Below are 16,856 nucleotides of genomic sequence, written 5' to 3' on the forward strand. Positions count from 1 at the left end.
AGAGACCTTCTAAAAAACATTAAAATGTATGACCGGCACGCGAAACCTTAAATTAGAGTGAATAAATGAAGACTCGGCACACCAGTTCTGAAAGGTTGCCGACCCCTGTTTTAGACCCTCATCCTGAAATGAGTTCCGCATGTGAAGAGCTCTGTTGACTTAATAAAGCTTTGTGTAGGCACAGTTTTCTTGCCTTCACTGCTACAACACTACCTTCTTGTTTGTCTCATCCATCTTTTCTCTTGGTGTTTTTTGTCAGATTGCAAACTCTTTGGAGTAGGTACTGTCACTTTCTGTGTTTATACAGTCTCTAGCACAATGGGACTTGACTTGGTTGGCCTGTAGGTGCTACAACAGTATAAATGAATCACTCATTTCAGGATCAGTATCTTGGAGTCTTGCGTGGAATGAGAATTCACTTCTAGCTGGAGGTACACTTAGAACATGATTTCTTTAAAATTAAATTGATCATATCAATAATAAAAAAAAAGGCAAGCTTCTGAAAGATTTTTAAAAGCCTAAAATCTTCCAAGCAGTTTAGCTTGAAGGCTTAATCCTTAAATCAAGAAATAAATCGAAATGTTTGATTTTTTTCACAATATGTAATCAGCCTGTTAAAATATCTTCCTTTTCTCTTACTTTAAAATTAAATACATTTATTACGTTAATGAGGTACTGTCAGTATAGCACCCATCCACAGAATAGATGGAGCACAGACAGATGGCAGTCCAAGCTTGCTTATGTAGCCCAAGCTTGCTGCAACCATGGCCTGTAAGGATCACTTCTGGAGGGCAGAGTGCAAAATAGTTAGCTTGCCTTGTCATTCTGTTTGCTGAGACTGCAAATAAAAGATGGCTTTTGTGCTATTAGTTGTATGTTTTGTTTTTGTTTTGTGGTGTGGAGGTATGTTCAGTACAATTAGGTTGAAGCGACAACATAGTCATAGGATGCAAACAAACTTTGGTCACTGCTAATTAGAACTAGTGATCTAGATGTTGAAAATGTTGCATTTCACTATCAGTTCCACTGAGTCATTCCTGTTCTTTTGCCTGATTTCTTTAAATGCGTTCTATAATTTTTTTTCTGGTGATAAGAATATAAACTTAAGACAAGTAAAAACATATGCAACAGCTATCCCAGTTCAAGGCAATTTCACCTGTGTTTTCCCCCGTCTGTGGTCCACCAAGGGCACCCACTCCGGGCTCCCAGCCCTTCAGTTGTCACCTCTCTTGGGCAGATATCTGCGTTTCTCTCCTTCCTGGTCTTTGCCAATACTGTGATATTCCAAGCAAGCCGGATTTTTCTAAACAGAGGTGCAGAATTTGCATTAACCTCTCCCTTAAATGGATTTCCTGGGGAATACCTAACACTTATTGATGGAAAAGTCCGTTTTTGTCTGGCACAGAGTCTTTTGAAATTCCAGGCATCCCATCACATCCTCCTGTCCCTCTCCCCCAGGTTACATTCAATCCTGTCCCACAATAATATATAAACTTTGCATTTCATACAATGGACCTCAAAGATACCTAAACTTAAGATCTCCCAAGGATATGCAGGAAATTGCTATATCTGTCATAACTGCTTTCCATAACTTTGTAAATAACACACCAGTCCTGTAAAGCTAATGCATAGTATCATTTACAGAAGTTAAGCAGTGAAATGATACACTGCACAGAAGTATTTCAAAATAGTGTGCTGTATAACCCCCGTAAGAGCAAGAAAACCGAGTTAAATGGCCATGGTAGCATTAGCTCAGCTTAGCTATGGTTCTCTTATGTGTGCTTTGACTATAGGAAATTTGACCCCATTTCAGTACGTGGCGATGATATAAGAACACTGGAAATGCTTCCTTTTGTTAGGTTGTAACAAGCTTAACATTATGTTAATACTGCATTGTCAAAAATGGGTTTTACTCTGTGTGAAAATGCTATTTTCAAATACTTACATCTGTTACAGGTCTTAATAAGAGTTACACCTCTTACATATACGCCTATACAAAATTATATGAGAGAAGCTATAATTAAAAAAGATTTTGGTTATCTTTTTCTCTCATTCCTTGGCATTTAAGCTTTTGTTGTATATGAGGCTGTTGCATGAAACTATTTAAAGTTAATCATTTTCTAACACTATTGATTGACATACTGTTTAACTGTTTTGAATGTACAAATAGGAATGATCTGACTTCATAATTATTGTCAAAAATAAAAAGCTGAGGAAGCATTTAATAGAGGGCATATATTGTATAAACTTGAAACTTAATAGTAATCGTGCGCAAAATAACTTCACCAAATCTCAAAAGTTATTTAAAATAGAATAGTTAATGCACTGATTTACACATAATCACATTTTTTTCCCTAATATCTAGTTTAAGGAAGAAATCTCTAAGCGTTTCAAGTCCCACACCGATCAACTTGTATTAATATTTGCTGGAAAAATTTTAAAAGATCAAGATACTCTGACCCAGCATGGGATTCACGATGGACTCACTGTTCACCTTGTCATCAAAACACAAAACAGGTAACCTTTCTGATAAGCTGTTTTCTGTTCTTTAGCTGTAAGAAACCAAATAAACATTCTCGTTTCCAAATTAGACAACTCTTGTTGTGCAATTACTACATCTGGCTAAAAAAAAAAAAATACTCCTGGTCCTGAGGTTCCTTGCAAAAACATAGGTGGAAATCTGCAAACTCTTGGAGTTTTTTGTTCCCTAAAGGCTGCAATAGCAGGATAGTGTGAGTGTCATCCTCCTCTCTTGGCAGTCATGTGCCACCTTCTGAACTTCACCACTGCACTTAGAACTTTCCAGTCAGCTCCTCCTTGACTTCAGTCAGTGAAAACTCCTTGCAGGAGCTGGGCCTCTACAGTCATAGTGCACTTTTCATGGGTATTGTTTGCCATGTTCCTCCCTTGTAGATGTGTTTAGGTTGCTAATAGTAAAAAAAAAAAAAAACAACTTCTATTCTTTGGGCACTCAATCCTGGCACTTGAGTGCTGAACACCAACATTGTTTGTTGCCCCATAGCTTCTAAGATGTTTCAGTTTTCACCTCTCCAGGATGAAGGCAGCCTGTTTAGCAACTTCAAACCATGCCCAAATGGCAGAAAAGTATCTGCAAAAGATGAACACATCAGCTGTATTGTTTACTTTTAAGTCAATCTCCAAGTATAGCGCAGAAGCCCTATTGGAATTATTTTTCTTGATAATACAGGTATTACCAGGACATCAGTTTAATCTTAAATTTCTTTATTAAATTCAAAGGCCGAATGCTATTTATACAGCTGCTCCAAATGTGCCTTAAATGCCTAAGCAATCATACAAACACAGTAACATGCAGTTATAAGCATTGTTGAGGTACTTACTACAGGACTAGACTGAGAACGTTCAAATCCATGTTGGCTGGCTTCAGCTGGACAGCAGGTATTAGTAATGAACCTTCTGAGTTACCCTTCTTACATTATATATCAGAACCTATGTGACTAGTCACTGCTTTATGAATTTATATTTGATTGGGGTGGCTTCTTCAAGACTTTTCACCTGTTTTATCAGGTACCTTCCAGGTTCAGTTTTTCTAGTTAAGCCACATTCCAAGCCCAGTATTTTCAACTAAGCATACTATTTTTCAAGGCCTTCCCACAACTGCTAACCACCTCCACTTTGTACAAAGTGCAAATCATATATTTTCTTTAGCCAAGACAATTTAATATTGTCTAATCATAGAAACATATGGCTGCTTTCACAGGCCTTTTGTGCAGCGGAGGGCAGTTCCATTGCAGTTGTCCAGGGTGTATGTAAGCAGTGCTCCAGGAATATTCCTTACCTTCTGCAACAGTGAACTGCACCAGAAGCAGCTGAGAGGATGTGATCCAGGGTTCCCACTCCTGGCCGCACGTGGCTAGGTGGAAGATTTCCAGTCTCACCTTTTCTAAGAGCACTCCTGTGTATCTTGTGCAAGGCTGGGCTAGAGTGCTTTGAAGGGTAAAAAAATTAAAGCAGAAGACTGAGATGGCGAAAGCTAATGAATACCAAGACTCTATCTGCACCACCTGAGTGAGCATAAACCCAGTGTCCTCTAGTGGGGTAGTTTCACCTTTAAAGTGTCCAAAGCCATCACCCTTGAAGTTGAGGTTTCCATCAAGAAATATGTATGAGGATGTAGACTGGAATGGAGAGCTAACATGAATAACTTTTGATGGTGATGAGGCTCCTGTCATCGGTGGATATCCATAGGTCCTTTTGGCTGGTGGACTGTGGGTTCCACCAGTAAGTCTATTGAAAGACCAAGGAGACTCCTTATGTTGGAGAGAACCTGTTAGTGGAATAGGTGGAGATAGCTATGCAGAAGGCAAAGGAGAGACAGGCCACAGTGAGATCTTCTGGAGCACCCCTCAAAAGTAGGGGAAAAAGGAAGAATTTCAGAAAAGTTCCCCTTCAGGTTGGTTTTCAGGAGAGATCTGTATGCCCTGTAGGTGGTGCGCAGCTTCAACGGTAGCAGAAGCCAAGGATCCTAAGCTCCCTCTGAACAATTATCAAAAAACAAAGGCGTGTAAAAAGGCATCAGTGCATACAGTCAGTGTACCACTTGCTGTAGCCCAGCTGAGTCTCTTACTATCTGGTGACCTTCATCACATCAGACATGGATCCTGTTTGGGGCTACATGATTAGGCTTTCATAAAAGCCTCCAAATTACATGACTGCTTCTGTCTCTGGAAAGCACTCGGGCACTGTTTTATCAGGAAGATATGCTACTGAAGAACCAATCTCTTTTGGCTTGTGCCACAGAGTGAAAAAGAATTTCGGATGTTTCATGAGTCAGAGACAAAAGGCTTATGCCGGATCTCAGAACAGAATCATAATTAGTCAAGGAAGAATTCGTTGTAGTCACCTTGTGTACCATCACGGTTCTTCTAGGAAAAGGCAACTGACTATGCTGTGGATCTCATGGATGAATGGTTCTTCCCTAGCACGTTAAGTATCTCAGATTGTAGGAATAGCAGTTTTCTCTGGCCTGACATCAGTGCTGTATTCTTCTCACTAAAAGCCTGCTTGCAGAGTTTGGGAGTACATGTTGCTCTATTTGGATGAATGGCTGATCAGGGATCCTGCTTTGGAGGATATCTTCATTCTCACCACTAGTATGTTCACATTGCTTTGGTTTATGCTTAAGCTATTTAAATCTAAACTTGTCCTTAGCCAATACATGGAGTACATAAAAGCCCTGCAAAACACAGTTCAACTGCAAGCATTCCTGTGCCATGATAGGATCCAAGATATCACCGTTCTGGTGGCTAGGATTTGTCAGCCAGAAAATGGCATGATCTGAGCTGACATGAAAGCTGGACTTTATGGATGAAATTGTGGTATCCATGGCACAAAACAACCTCAGCAGACCCCAGAATCCCAGTTGAGAGTAAGCATTGCAGGGACTGTTGGATAATAACCAGCCTCTGGATTTCACAGGCCTGGTGACAGTTCAGGGACAAATCTGCAATTAGGAATGGGCTTTGAAATGCTTGCATGTCCAAATGTTGAGTCCCTCCCTGTACCGATTTGGTTTCTTCAGGAACAACTTCATACTGATGTTGTTGAGATGGGATTTGTACTGTTAGAAGTGAGGCTATCTCATGTCTAATTTCCTGTGAGTCAGTGTGTTCACATTTTTGGGACTGGTCCAGATAATTTCAGCAAAGGACAGATTGACCTGTCCAAAGCTGAGCTGATCCATGAAGTGCAGAACTGCTATCCTGACACTGAAAATGAGAAATCTGCCATGACTAAGTTTGGGAACAGACTTGGTCAACTTAGCCAGGTTTACATAATTGTGCTCCCATTTTCTGAAGAGTTCTAACTTTGAATAGGCAGTAGTTTGCATACATGTCACAACACTTGGAACTCGAAATGACTGTTTTGTTTGTATTGGCTGTAGACTGTTTACATTTGTATCCACAATTGGCATTCACCAGATTGGAATTCCCACAGTGCTCCTAACAGAAATGGTTAGGTAGGACAGGGTTTTACTTTGCACTGTCAGATAATTTGGATGTCTGGATGGTTTTGTGTCTCAGTTTACTTCCAATGTTTGGCCAGGATAACAGTGGGAAGGGAAATGGATTGGTACCTGCTATTGCTCAGAAAACAACTGAAACTTGTCAGAAATAATGGCTGTGGTACTGTGTTCATTGCTTCAGAGACTGGCTGAAATCCTACTCATGGTTCCAGCTGCAGTGAGGGGTGGGGTTTGGGATCTCAGTGAAAACATGAGTTTGGAATGATAAAACATGCACAATCACCTTTTTAACCCTATTAGAGTTTAAATCTTTCCTTTTAGAGATTGTCCTGGAGAATCTTGAGATTCTGTTTTTTGTCTGGGCCGGTGATACGAGTTTAATATCCAGTTGGGCAGAAATAGCCAAAGCGTGTTCTTTTATTTTAAAAAAAAAAAAAAAGCCAGATTACTTGGTGTCCATATTTAAATAATGGTATTGACACACTATGTGAGAATAGTCATAATTTATATTCTGGTTATTTCATGCTAAATTGTCTCTGGATTGTTCCAGAAATCTTTTAAATTGCCTCAGTAAAGTGGTTTATAGTTTTAACTTTATTTTTCAGATCACAAGATCATCCAGTACAGCAAACAAACACCACAGGGAATACTTCTACCACATCGACATCAAGCAGTAGTAGTACCTCCACACCAGCCTCAACAAACAGCAGCCCTTTTGGTTTGGGTACGATTCTTTGCTAACTTCGTGGGTTAAGAACACTGTCCTTCCATTAGTTGTTACAGCCCATGTGCTAGACATTTAGAGGAAAGGGTTTAATTTCAGCATTCTAATGCAGGAATCTTATTTCCTTGAAATCTTCCTCTGTGGAAAATCTTGCATAAGAGTATTCCACGTATGCTACTGCTTCATATATAGCACATGAGCAAATAGCAAGGTGCAGCTGGTGTTTCATTCCAGCATTACTGGTAATGTGAAAATTAGAGAGCTCCCTGTGAGCTGTGCATACTCTACAGTGTATCTTGATTGGTCCAAGGAGTGAGGGTACTGCAGAACTTGGGACCCTAGTGTCAACCAGATTGTGAACAACTGTGATGAAACTGCTACCCCACCTACAAGCATGCTTCTCTGACCAAATAGAATCACTGGGCCTAATAGCTCTATCTTACCTTCTCTTCCAGAGCATATGTTTTCCAAGCACAGACAGGCTCCTTTTCTGCAGTTGAAAAGTGGTTTTTCTCCTGCTAACCGCACCAGACTTAGCACTGGTGATTCAGGCCCTCTTTCTCCATTTTCTGAAAAATGAATAGAATAAAAAAGTTAAACTTAGTAAGCATTTGCTGTTATGGTGTTATGGATTTAAAGTGGCTCAAATCTCACAAGTGAGCTTGGGTGTCACAATTTTGGGGTCAGTTATGCAATTGAGGCAGCGTGAAGATTGTAGAAAACTATTTTACCTGATGCATTAGGAAGTGGGAAGAGTTCTGTTTTATCACAAAAAAAGGAAAATATACTGTATTGTAATGCTATCTTTGACTTACTCTCAGTTAAATTTTAAGTAACTCCTTCTGCAAATGTACTCTTGAGACATGTATGTATATATTGCATGGTTTAAAAGGAAGAAATTTTTGAAATCTTGGGGGCACAGACATCAACATTACTAGAGTGGTAATGACATGTATGTCTTATCCGAAGTATTGGTTGTTAGCCAAATGTATTCATTATTAAAACAAGACACTGGAGAAAGGACTCTTTTTAGTATCTAGGAAGGATGGAATTCCCACTGTTTCGCATTGTCTGGAAATGTGGGTGATACATTAAAGTATTTTGTATTTAAGAAAAGTCTGGATTAAATTGATTTAGAAATGTACTAAAAGCAGAAAGTTCAATTATTTTTTTCTCTCTCCTCCTCCTCCTCCTCCTCCCCCCCCCACGAAACCCAAACCCAAGGTGGCCTTGGAGGACTTGCAGGTCTGAGTAGCCTGGGCCTGAATACATCTAACTTTTCAGAGTTACAAAGTCAGATGCAGCGACAGCTCATGTCCAACCCGGAAATGATGGTTCAGATAATGGAAAATCCCTTTGTTCAGAGCATGCTTTCAAATCCTGACCTGATGAGGCAGTTAATTATGGCCAATCCTCAAATGCAGCAGTTGATACAGCGAAATCCAGAGATCAGTCACATGCTTAATAATCCAGATATAATGAGACAAGTATGTTGAAAATTCTCTGTAAATTAATAAACTTTAAAATTCTTTAATAAAATTAAATATGCTAACTTGAGTGTTTGAAGTATTGCTGAGAAATTTAGGATCGTATAGGAAAACTCATAGAATGTTACTCTAGGCAAATACTGTTGATTTTTTTTTTTCTGGTCACTAATGTCTGAAATAGTTCAGTGTGTTGTCTTTTAATGTTAAATAATCTATAATATTCCCTGGAGAGTATTTCAGGATTACATAACTAAATTTTCTGAAATTAAACTATGACAGAATTTGTGTGCACTTCAGATCTCCTATTTTCATTGAGAAAGGAGGGTTGCTGTACTTGCAAAAAAAAACAACCCTGTTTTAATCTAACTTTTAGTACTTCAGTCAGATTTTAAATGCAGTTGAAAGCTGCTGATATACGTCTACAGAATAGAGGCTTTTAAGACGCAAACTAATGGATACTGTGGATTTGAGAAACCAGGTATTTATTTCTAATGGTTCCTATTTGGAAGCAGTATACTCTATTTCTGAGTTGAAACAATAATTTGAATAGAAATGAACTTGGACATACCTTTCTGTGTCTTCTTTTCTTTCTGCTGTCCAGTACCATATAAACAATATGAATGTATCAATGCTATATAACTAAACTTTCAAAATTTAGCCATTTTATCAAAATTGTAAATGAAAATTCAGTTGACTTAACTTTCTAATGATTCCAACAAGAAAAATTCTTGCTCTAACAGCAGTTCAAACTAAACTGCAGCGGGCTGGATAATCTATAAATAGTTGTTATAATTGAGACACTGCTTCAGATTATTTTTGCTTGAGAATGTATTTTTTACTAATACAGATTAAATGTTCCGCTTGCTTAGACACTAGAACTTGCAAGAAACCCTGCAATGATGCAGGAAATGATGAGAAACCAAGACCGAGCCTTGAGCAACCTTGAGAGTATCCCAGGTGGATACAATGCCTTGCGCCGCATGTACACAGATATTCAGGAGCCAATGTTGAATGCAGCCCAAGAGCAGGTGAGAAATGGCTACATACAACCTAATATTAAATCATTGTCTCGGGAGTGAAGGAAATTATGCACTGTTTAAACAAGCATTCAAGAAAATGTAATTAGGTGCTAGAAGTCACTGCACTTTCTGTTTCCACTTGTAGAAGTAGGGCTGCAGAAATCCCAACTCCCAACCCTGAAAGAGTAAAGTTTTTGTTTCTTAGTTTTGTGGCATATCTGAAAGTCAGTGATTATGGCATGTGCTGTTTCATAAAGGAACACTCTTAATTTGAATTTTTCTGAAATTGACTTACATTCCTAAAAGTTTTTAAAAGTACTCTTTAAATAGATTCAGGAAATTCTATCTTAGATTCTTGATGAACAGTTTCGGAAGTCTTTTTTTGCTGCTTTTCTTAAGTCTTTTCAACAAGAGAGAAAATGAATATGCTGGAAATATATAATCAGTTTCACTGTAAGAAAAGTGACAAATGCACCAAGTTAACAAAATAGATTTTTCCCTAACTACTTTCAGCCTGAAATCCTGGGTGTGTTTTGCTATAGTAAGGTACATTTTCAGAGATGTGATTTTTTTTTTTTTAATGTCCGTTTTTAAGATTAGCATCTCAAAAGAGCTGATTATTCTGCCATGAAACTGGTTTGAGGATGGTGAATATAGTTAAACTGCTCTCAGGATCAGTAGTCTTCAAGTTTGTAATTTTTGCATATGTCTCAATCTGTCATTTCTAGCAGAGATAAAATTGATGGTTTTAATAGATGGTATTCCTTGTTTTTCCTCCTTTGTAGTTTGGAGGTAACCCATTTGCTTCCTTAGTAAGCAATGCATCTTCAGGTGGGGAAAATCAGCCATCTCGTACAGAAAATAGAGACCCTTTACCAAATCCTTGGGCTCCTCAGTCCAGTTCTCAGAATTCCACAAGCAGTAGCAGCAACAGTGGCGAAAGTGGGGGCAGTAGTAGTGTTGGAAATAGCACCACAACCAGTACAGGACCAGCCTCAACCATGCCTAATCTGGGACCCGGAGTAGGAGGTATGTTCATTATGATAGAATTGTATTTACTTGCCCCTATGCAAGAAATTGTTGAAATGACAGACATTTTTGTGTTGGAAAATTGTTTAAATTACTTAATTTAGTGTTACTAATATTTACTTGCATAGCTCTCTTTACTAGTATCAAAGTCCTATGTAGGAAAACAAACATGCAAAGTAAACTTATCTCAAGAATACTAAGAGGAGCCACAAATCTGCTAAAATAACACTAAAAGTACAGACTCACTAGACAAATTAACGACATTCTGCACACTAGACAGAGTGCAAAAGTCCGGTAAGGTAGGTATTGAATGAGATATTGTTAGATACAGCCTCTCAATCTTTCCGACTTACCTAAAAGGACATCTGGAGTTCATGTGAGATCTGAAATTTTACCATGTAAACAGAGGAGTGAAATGTGAATGTGTTAAATAAACCAATATTAGAAATTGTAATAGTAATGCCCCAACTTCAGCCAGTTTATTTGTATTATCATGGTACGTGGGAGTCCCAGTCATGAACCCACAGCTTCCTTGTGCTAGGAACTGCAGAAACACACAACAAAAAGTTGTCTGTGCTTCCAAGAGCTTGCAGTCTAAATCTAAGTCAAGAAACAAAGGGTGGACATAATAGACAGGAAAAGCCCATGGAAACAAGAAAATAGCAATCAGCATGATGCACATGAGTCTCAGCAGCCCAGCTCTACTTACTGATACCAAGTTTTCTGTAGGCAACACAGCAAACAAGAGTTTAAGGACAATGAAGTAGTTTAGTGGATCCCCTCTCGTGTGTGAAAGCCACCATGGAAGAGAGCACAAAGGTGCTTGTTTGAAAATGTAATAAGTAGTCGATGCAGGTTAATATCTCTGGCAGAGTGGAGATCAGAATCAGTCTATCTCAACTACTTTGGTATAGATTTGGAGGAAAACAGGATTTGCTGCAATACAAAGGCAAAAGATACATTGTAATAAGAAGGGAAAATAAGAAAGTACTTGTTTAGATAAAATTATATTGTTGTTGTTGCTGGTATCAAGGCTTCTAATGAAGGTTGTTGAACATTTCACATTATAAAACCTTGTTTTCAGTTGCCTATAACTTTGCCATATTAACAGTTTAGTCCAACACCAGCATAGACATTTTCAATCTAACACTGAATTTTTAAAAGGTTTTCAGCAAAAATTTTTCTCCATTTCTGAGAATGAGCCAGGGAAAACATGGTTAACTCATGTTAAAAATAAAATATTTTATTCTCTTCCTTGAAGCCCTAGTATTTCTGTGCTTTGGAGCAGAGATAAAGTGATCACTCTATTATAAGGGATTTTTTTTTTGTGATTCCTGTGAAAACAGCAAAAAATTTTCCAAATTACAAGTCTTTGCAAATAATTTGCACTTAAATCATGCTCGTAAATCTGTTAGTGGCTGGCAGCAGTATTCACTGAAGATTTCATTTTCACTTAGTATGCCCCATCCCACAGAGTTACTAAACATGCAGCATCCCCAGGTTGCAGGGGCTGACATTGCTGGTAATTACTCTATGCTGTAGGCCAAGGGACATTGTGTGTGGCTCCATGCACCAGAGCAGAGCAGGGAGACTCTTGTGCTCTCAGTGATGCTCCTGCTGGTTCTCAGGTAGCATGGAGAGGGAGAGAGCCTGACTTGCTCTTGTGCAAAGAGGAAGAAGGCTGGGGCAGTCTTCTGGGACAGACTGGTTAGGGTAGAGAGGCCCATGTTAAGGGGGATAAACGTAGGGAGGGAGACGAGGACAGACACAAGAGCAGAGTGGGAGGTACAGAAAGATCCGTTGCAGCCACTTCTGTGTTATACCAGTGCTGTGTTCCACCACAGAAGTATGGCAAAACGTAGACAAGAAACACCCCCCCCCCAATAAAATGGAATTACCCTAAATTAGGATTTAGTAATATAACTCAAATGTCTATAGTTTAGATATCCAAGATAATCTTGTTTTTGTTTTGTTTTTTTCAATTGTGAAAGTTTCAAATTTGTTTCAATTCATGCTGATTTAACTAGTACATATCTTTCAGTATGACTTCTAAGTCTTTGGATATGAGTATTAAACTTAGATGTGAAAATTTGAATCAGGTGAAAATTTAAATCAGGGAAAAATTTGGCATATAAACCTTTTTTTGCCAGAGAATAATTTCAAAAACTAGGTAAAGTTTTTGAATAAGTGTGCAAAATGGAAAGTAGAATATCTTGGTTTCAGTGTCAACTCCACACTCATATAACTCAGTTGGTTACAAACTGAAGTTTTGCAGGTTAAGGAAGAACTTGTTTGAAGTGCTCTTGCACAGCTTTGGAAGTTGACTTCTCTTTGGAGCTGTTTGCAAGCTTACTAATGTTGGTAGATTATTCAGGGTACCCAAAAAGCACACCACATTCTTCCTGTACAAGGTATGGGAAGAGGCATGCTGGATCTGACTTTGTAGTGATAGCACGTGATGAGATGGTGAAGGAATGACTAGAATGAATAACTGAAGAGATGTACATTAACATTTGAAGACACAGCTCCAAAACTGTGTGCAGGAGGCCTCTGTAAGACTGGAAGGGTGTGACTGGACACAGTTCTAGAAGTTTTGGTACCATTTGTGGTAGGATAATCAGGTTTTCTGAGTGGTTTAAAAGAATTATGGAGAGTGAACAATTTTGAGAAGTGCCCTTATTAGTTTGACAGCCAGTTCTTTAACTGCTTGTTCATGTCAGTTCCTATCAGGTGTGTGCATGCGCATATGCACGGTAGCTGGAAGATTTTTCCCTAGCAGCCTCTGTGGGGGTCGGCCTGGACACCCTCTGGAGTCTCACCTTCATGGCGCTCAATATACAGCCCTGCTGACCTGCCCCCCCCCCCCTCCAGTTCCTCCTTAATCTTCCAGCTCTCATGCACATGCGTGCGCGCACACCTTGTTGGAGTAGACATGAACAACACATCTCGAAGAACGACAGTTACGAGAAGGTGAGTAACAGTGTTTTCTGCTGCTATTAGAACCTAATTTTCATTTTGAAATCTGTCTTCCCAAAAAAGGGGATTTGCTCTTGAGCTATTTGTTGCAGTTATGTGCTAGTTACTTGTAAAATGTTTAAACACTGAGCATCTCTTCCATTTGATTATGATAGGGGTGGGGAACCTTTTTTCTATCAGGGGCCATTGACCCACAGGAAAAAAAAAAAAAATATTGAGGACCCCACACAGCCCTAAGCCCCGGGGCTTCCCGTAGGGTTGCCAGCTTTCTAATTGCACAAAACCAAACACCCACCCCCCTTCCCCACTCACTGAGGCCCCACCCCCACTCACTCTAGCCTCCCTTCCTTAGTCATTTGCTCTCCCCCACCCTCTTTCACTTTCACTGGGCTGGGGCAGAGGGTTGGGGTGCGGGTTCTGGCTGGGGATACTGGCTCTGGGGTGGGGCTGGGAATGAGGGATTTGGGGTGCAGGAGAGGGCTCTGAGCGGAGGCCAAGGGCTTTGGAGCAGGCTCAGGGCTGGGCCAGACGGTTGGGGTGCAGGAGGAGGTGTGAGGTGCCGGCTTCAGGAGGGGGTGCCGCAAGGGTTTGAGATGCGGGGGGGTGAGGGCTCCAGCTGGAGGTGTGGGCTCTGGGGTAGGGCCAGAAATGAGGGGTTCATAGTGCAGGAGGTGGCGGGGGTTGGGATGCAGGTGGAGGTGCAGAGTCTGGGAGGGAGTTAGGGTGCAGGAGGGGGTTCCAACCTGCGACAGAGGGTTGGGGTGCGGGAGGGAGTTTGGGGCGCAGGCTCTGCCAGGCAGCTCCTGGTTGGTAGCGCAGTGGGGCTAAGGCAGGCTTCCTGGTTCCATGCAGCTCCTGGAAGCAGACAGCATGTCCAGCCCTAGGCGGAGGTGTGACCAGATGGCTTTGCACAGTGCATGCTGCCCATGCCCACAGGCACTGCCCCAACAGCTTCCATTGGCCGCAGTTCCTGGCGGAGCTTCCCTGATCGCCCCTGCACCTGGGGGCCACAGGGACATGCCAACTGCTTCCGGAAGTTGCACGGAGCCTGGGCAGGCAAGGAGCCTGCCTTAGCCCTGCTGCGCCGCCGACTGGACTTTTGCCAGGCCTGGCAACCCCTGCTTCACTCCGCAGCGGGGTGAGTCCCCTGCAAGGCGGCACAGAGGCTCAGTGCTTCTGGCCTGCGGCACCGAGACTTGTCACGGCCAGATGAAATTAAGCAGGGTGCTGAATCTGCCCCGAGGGCCATAGGTTCTCTACCTCCGGATTATGAGTTAAAAGTGGAAACGCTTCTTGAGATGAGTGGTAGCTGATGTCCATTATAGACAGTAATTACTCTCTCATGTTAAATTATGGAAATGTGTTATGCACTCAACACCATATTTATAATTAAATGAAAATGCATCTATCACTATTTTCATGCTTATGAATTGCTAAAGTGGCCATATCTACTTTTTAAGCTGGTATGTTCAACACTCCAGGAATGCAGAGTTTGTTGCAGCAGATAACAGAAAATCCACAGCTTATGCAGAACATGTTGTCTGCACCCTATATGAGAAGCATGATGCAGTCACTGAGCCAGAACCCTGATCTTGCAGCACAGGTAAATGCACCTATGTATTGTATGTACTGAATGAAAAGAGAGGTATTGCAAATTCATGCAATAACTATTGTCACAACAAAGTGACAATTTTATGTGCTAACACCAACACCTACTAGCCTATTAAAATGCTTCTCCAGTGCCTCATTAGACATCTTGACAGTCAACCTCCTGAGTCTAACTGCAGGATAGAGCTAAACACTGAGCATTGACATTCCTCTGGGCAAGACTGCAGAGCAGACTGCAAAATCACTTGGCTCAGAACCTTAGGTGAACCAAAGTTAAACGGATAGAACAACCACTGGAGCTGAAATTTTTTTGTGTACTTTAGTGTGAAACATTTTAAAAACCGTAAAGGTGACCTCATATAGGAACTACCTTGAAAAGTTAGTCTCAAACTTGTAGGCAGGGCCACTGGTAAATGTAGCCCCAAACTGATTTTAGGAGTTAATTGTTCAGGTTGTCAGTGTGATCATAGCACTTGTATCTTCATTCTTCAGCTTTGGCCTTCCTGTACAGCTTCATTGGCTGTGTAAGTGCAAATACTATTACAACTTTATGACTGGTGGCATGGTCTTTTCCTAATATCGCTTATGGTGCAAATATGCCTATGGGTTCAGCTTCTAACGTGTCAGCACAGGTTAGATGTGTGGCGTGAATGAAAAGTATCTCATGCTTTAAAAAAAAAAAAAAAAAAAAACTTATCAGGGGAGCTTCACTGGCTTTTTGGACACACTGAATGTGTGCATACGGGAACAGTCTCAACTTTGTAGTATGCAAGTCTTATCCTGTTCATCCTCTTCAGTCTCTCTCTCAAAGGAAAGTTTATGCAAATATCTGGCACTTCTATTTGGATTTAAAAAATAAAACATCCCACTTTGTCCAGTGTTAGATGACTGGATGTCTACCAGAAGTTGGTTTGGGACAGGAAGTGAAGGAAGACAATGTGGTCATTTAAAAGATTTCTGGTTCCTAATTGTAACGTAAAACAGTTAATTATAAATGTACTGAATATATAAGTTGCACTAAATCACCTGCTGGGGGGGCGGGGAGCAGCTTTATTTAGTGCATTTAGTATTTGCAGCTAAAATTGAACATTTGCCCCATAGATGATGCTGAATAATCCCTTATTTGCTGGAAATCCTCAGCTTCAGGAACAAATGAGACAACAACTCCCAACTTTCCTTCAACAAGTGAGTAAAAGAGAGGCTAACTGTTGTCAGTGAACATCTTGCATGTAGCGTTAGCCGAATTGCAAACATGTGGTCTTGCTTTGGTCCGGAGTTGAAAGCATAACCCTGGTCTGTGATTCTACTGCAAACTCTAGCTTCAATTGGAGGTTGGGCTTTTATTGATTTAAATACTTGTAAATAGCTAATTCATCAGATTCACCTCCTCATTCTCGTTTGTCCCAAAGTTTCACGCCTCTTAGAAGATAAGTATTGCTTCTGCTGCTTTGTTTCCAGAGTACAGTTTTTCTAGCTTTTCCTTGTGCTACTTTGCAAATATTAAATCAAACCCCTTTTCTTCCACCACTAACATGAGCTCTTGGTTTGCCTTCCCCTGCCTAAAAGATAGAGGCCTGATAGTGTGCCCTGAATGAGTGTCCACTGTGTCAGTGTGTACAGCCACAAACCATGACCCATATTGTTGAGAACTGTACCATAACTGAGCTTCCTGGAGGTCTTCGTGCCTTGAACATGTTTGATAAGAATGCGCTGGCTTGGCTTGACCAGATTGCATATGTCAGATAAGATAACCTTACTTTTATCTGGATTGAGCTTTAGCCACCTCACTCTCATCCATTTTTTCAGTCTCCACAGAGGCTGAGTCAGGTATTCAAACCACTGACTGAGTAGGTGAGATGGAGATGCAGAGCTAAAAGCACTGCAGCCCATATTTCTGCACTAATCCTCTAGAGGGGAGGGAAGGGGAGACAGAATCCCATGGCAATTGTTGTGACTGTGTCTTTTGGGATAATGGGCAATTGCATAGTTCTACTCTGTGGGAGTGCTTG

At 40.6% G+C, this 16,856-nt stretch overlaps 1 protein-coding gene across 4 annotated transcripts in view; it reads left to right on the forward strand.

Annotated features, from left to right (window-relative positions):
- The window catches only part of UBQLN1 (ubiquilin 1), a 42,763-nt gene that overhangs the window by 16,984 nt on the left and 8,923 nt on the right, over positions 1–16,856 (forward strand). For 2 of the 4 annotated variants that reach the window (XM_032785994.2, XM_032785995.2), the window contains exons 2-8: positions 2,366–2,517; positions 6,610–6,728; positions 7,953–8,215; positions 9,085–9,243; positions 10,020–10,263; positions 14,700–14,842; positions 15,949–16,032. In XM_032785994.2, the coding sequence (XP_032641885.1) occupies positions 2,366–2,517; positions 6,610–6,728; positions 7,953–8,215; positions 9,085–9,243; positions 10,020–10,263; positions 14,700–14,842; positions 15,949–16,032 (1,164 nt within the window). The remainder of the gene's footprint in view (positions 1–2,365; positions 2,518–6,609; positions 6,729–7,952; positions 8,216–9,084; positions 9,244–10,019; positions 10,264–14,699; positions 14,843–15,948; positions 16,033–16,856) is intronic. The other 2 variants (XM_032785997.2, XM_032785996.2) reach the window with 2 other exon arrangements.

The sequence above is a fragment of the Chelonoidis abingdonii genome, chromosome 6, assembly GCF_003597395.2.
Source record: "Chelonoidis abingdonii isolate Lonesome George chromosome 6, CheloAbing_2.0, whole genome shotgun sequence".
Lineage (NCBI taxonomy): Eukaryota > Metazoa > Chordata > Testudines > Testudinidae > Chelonoidis > Chelonoidis abingdonii.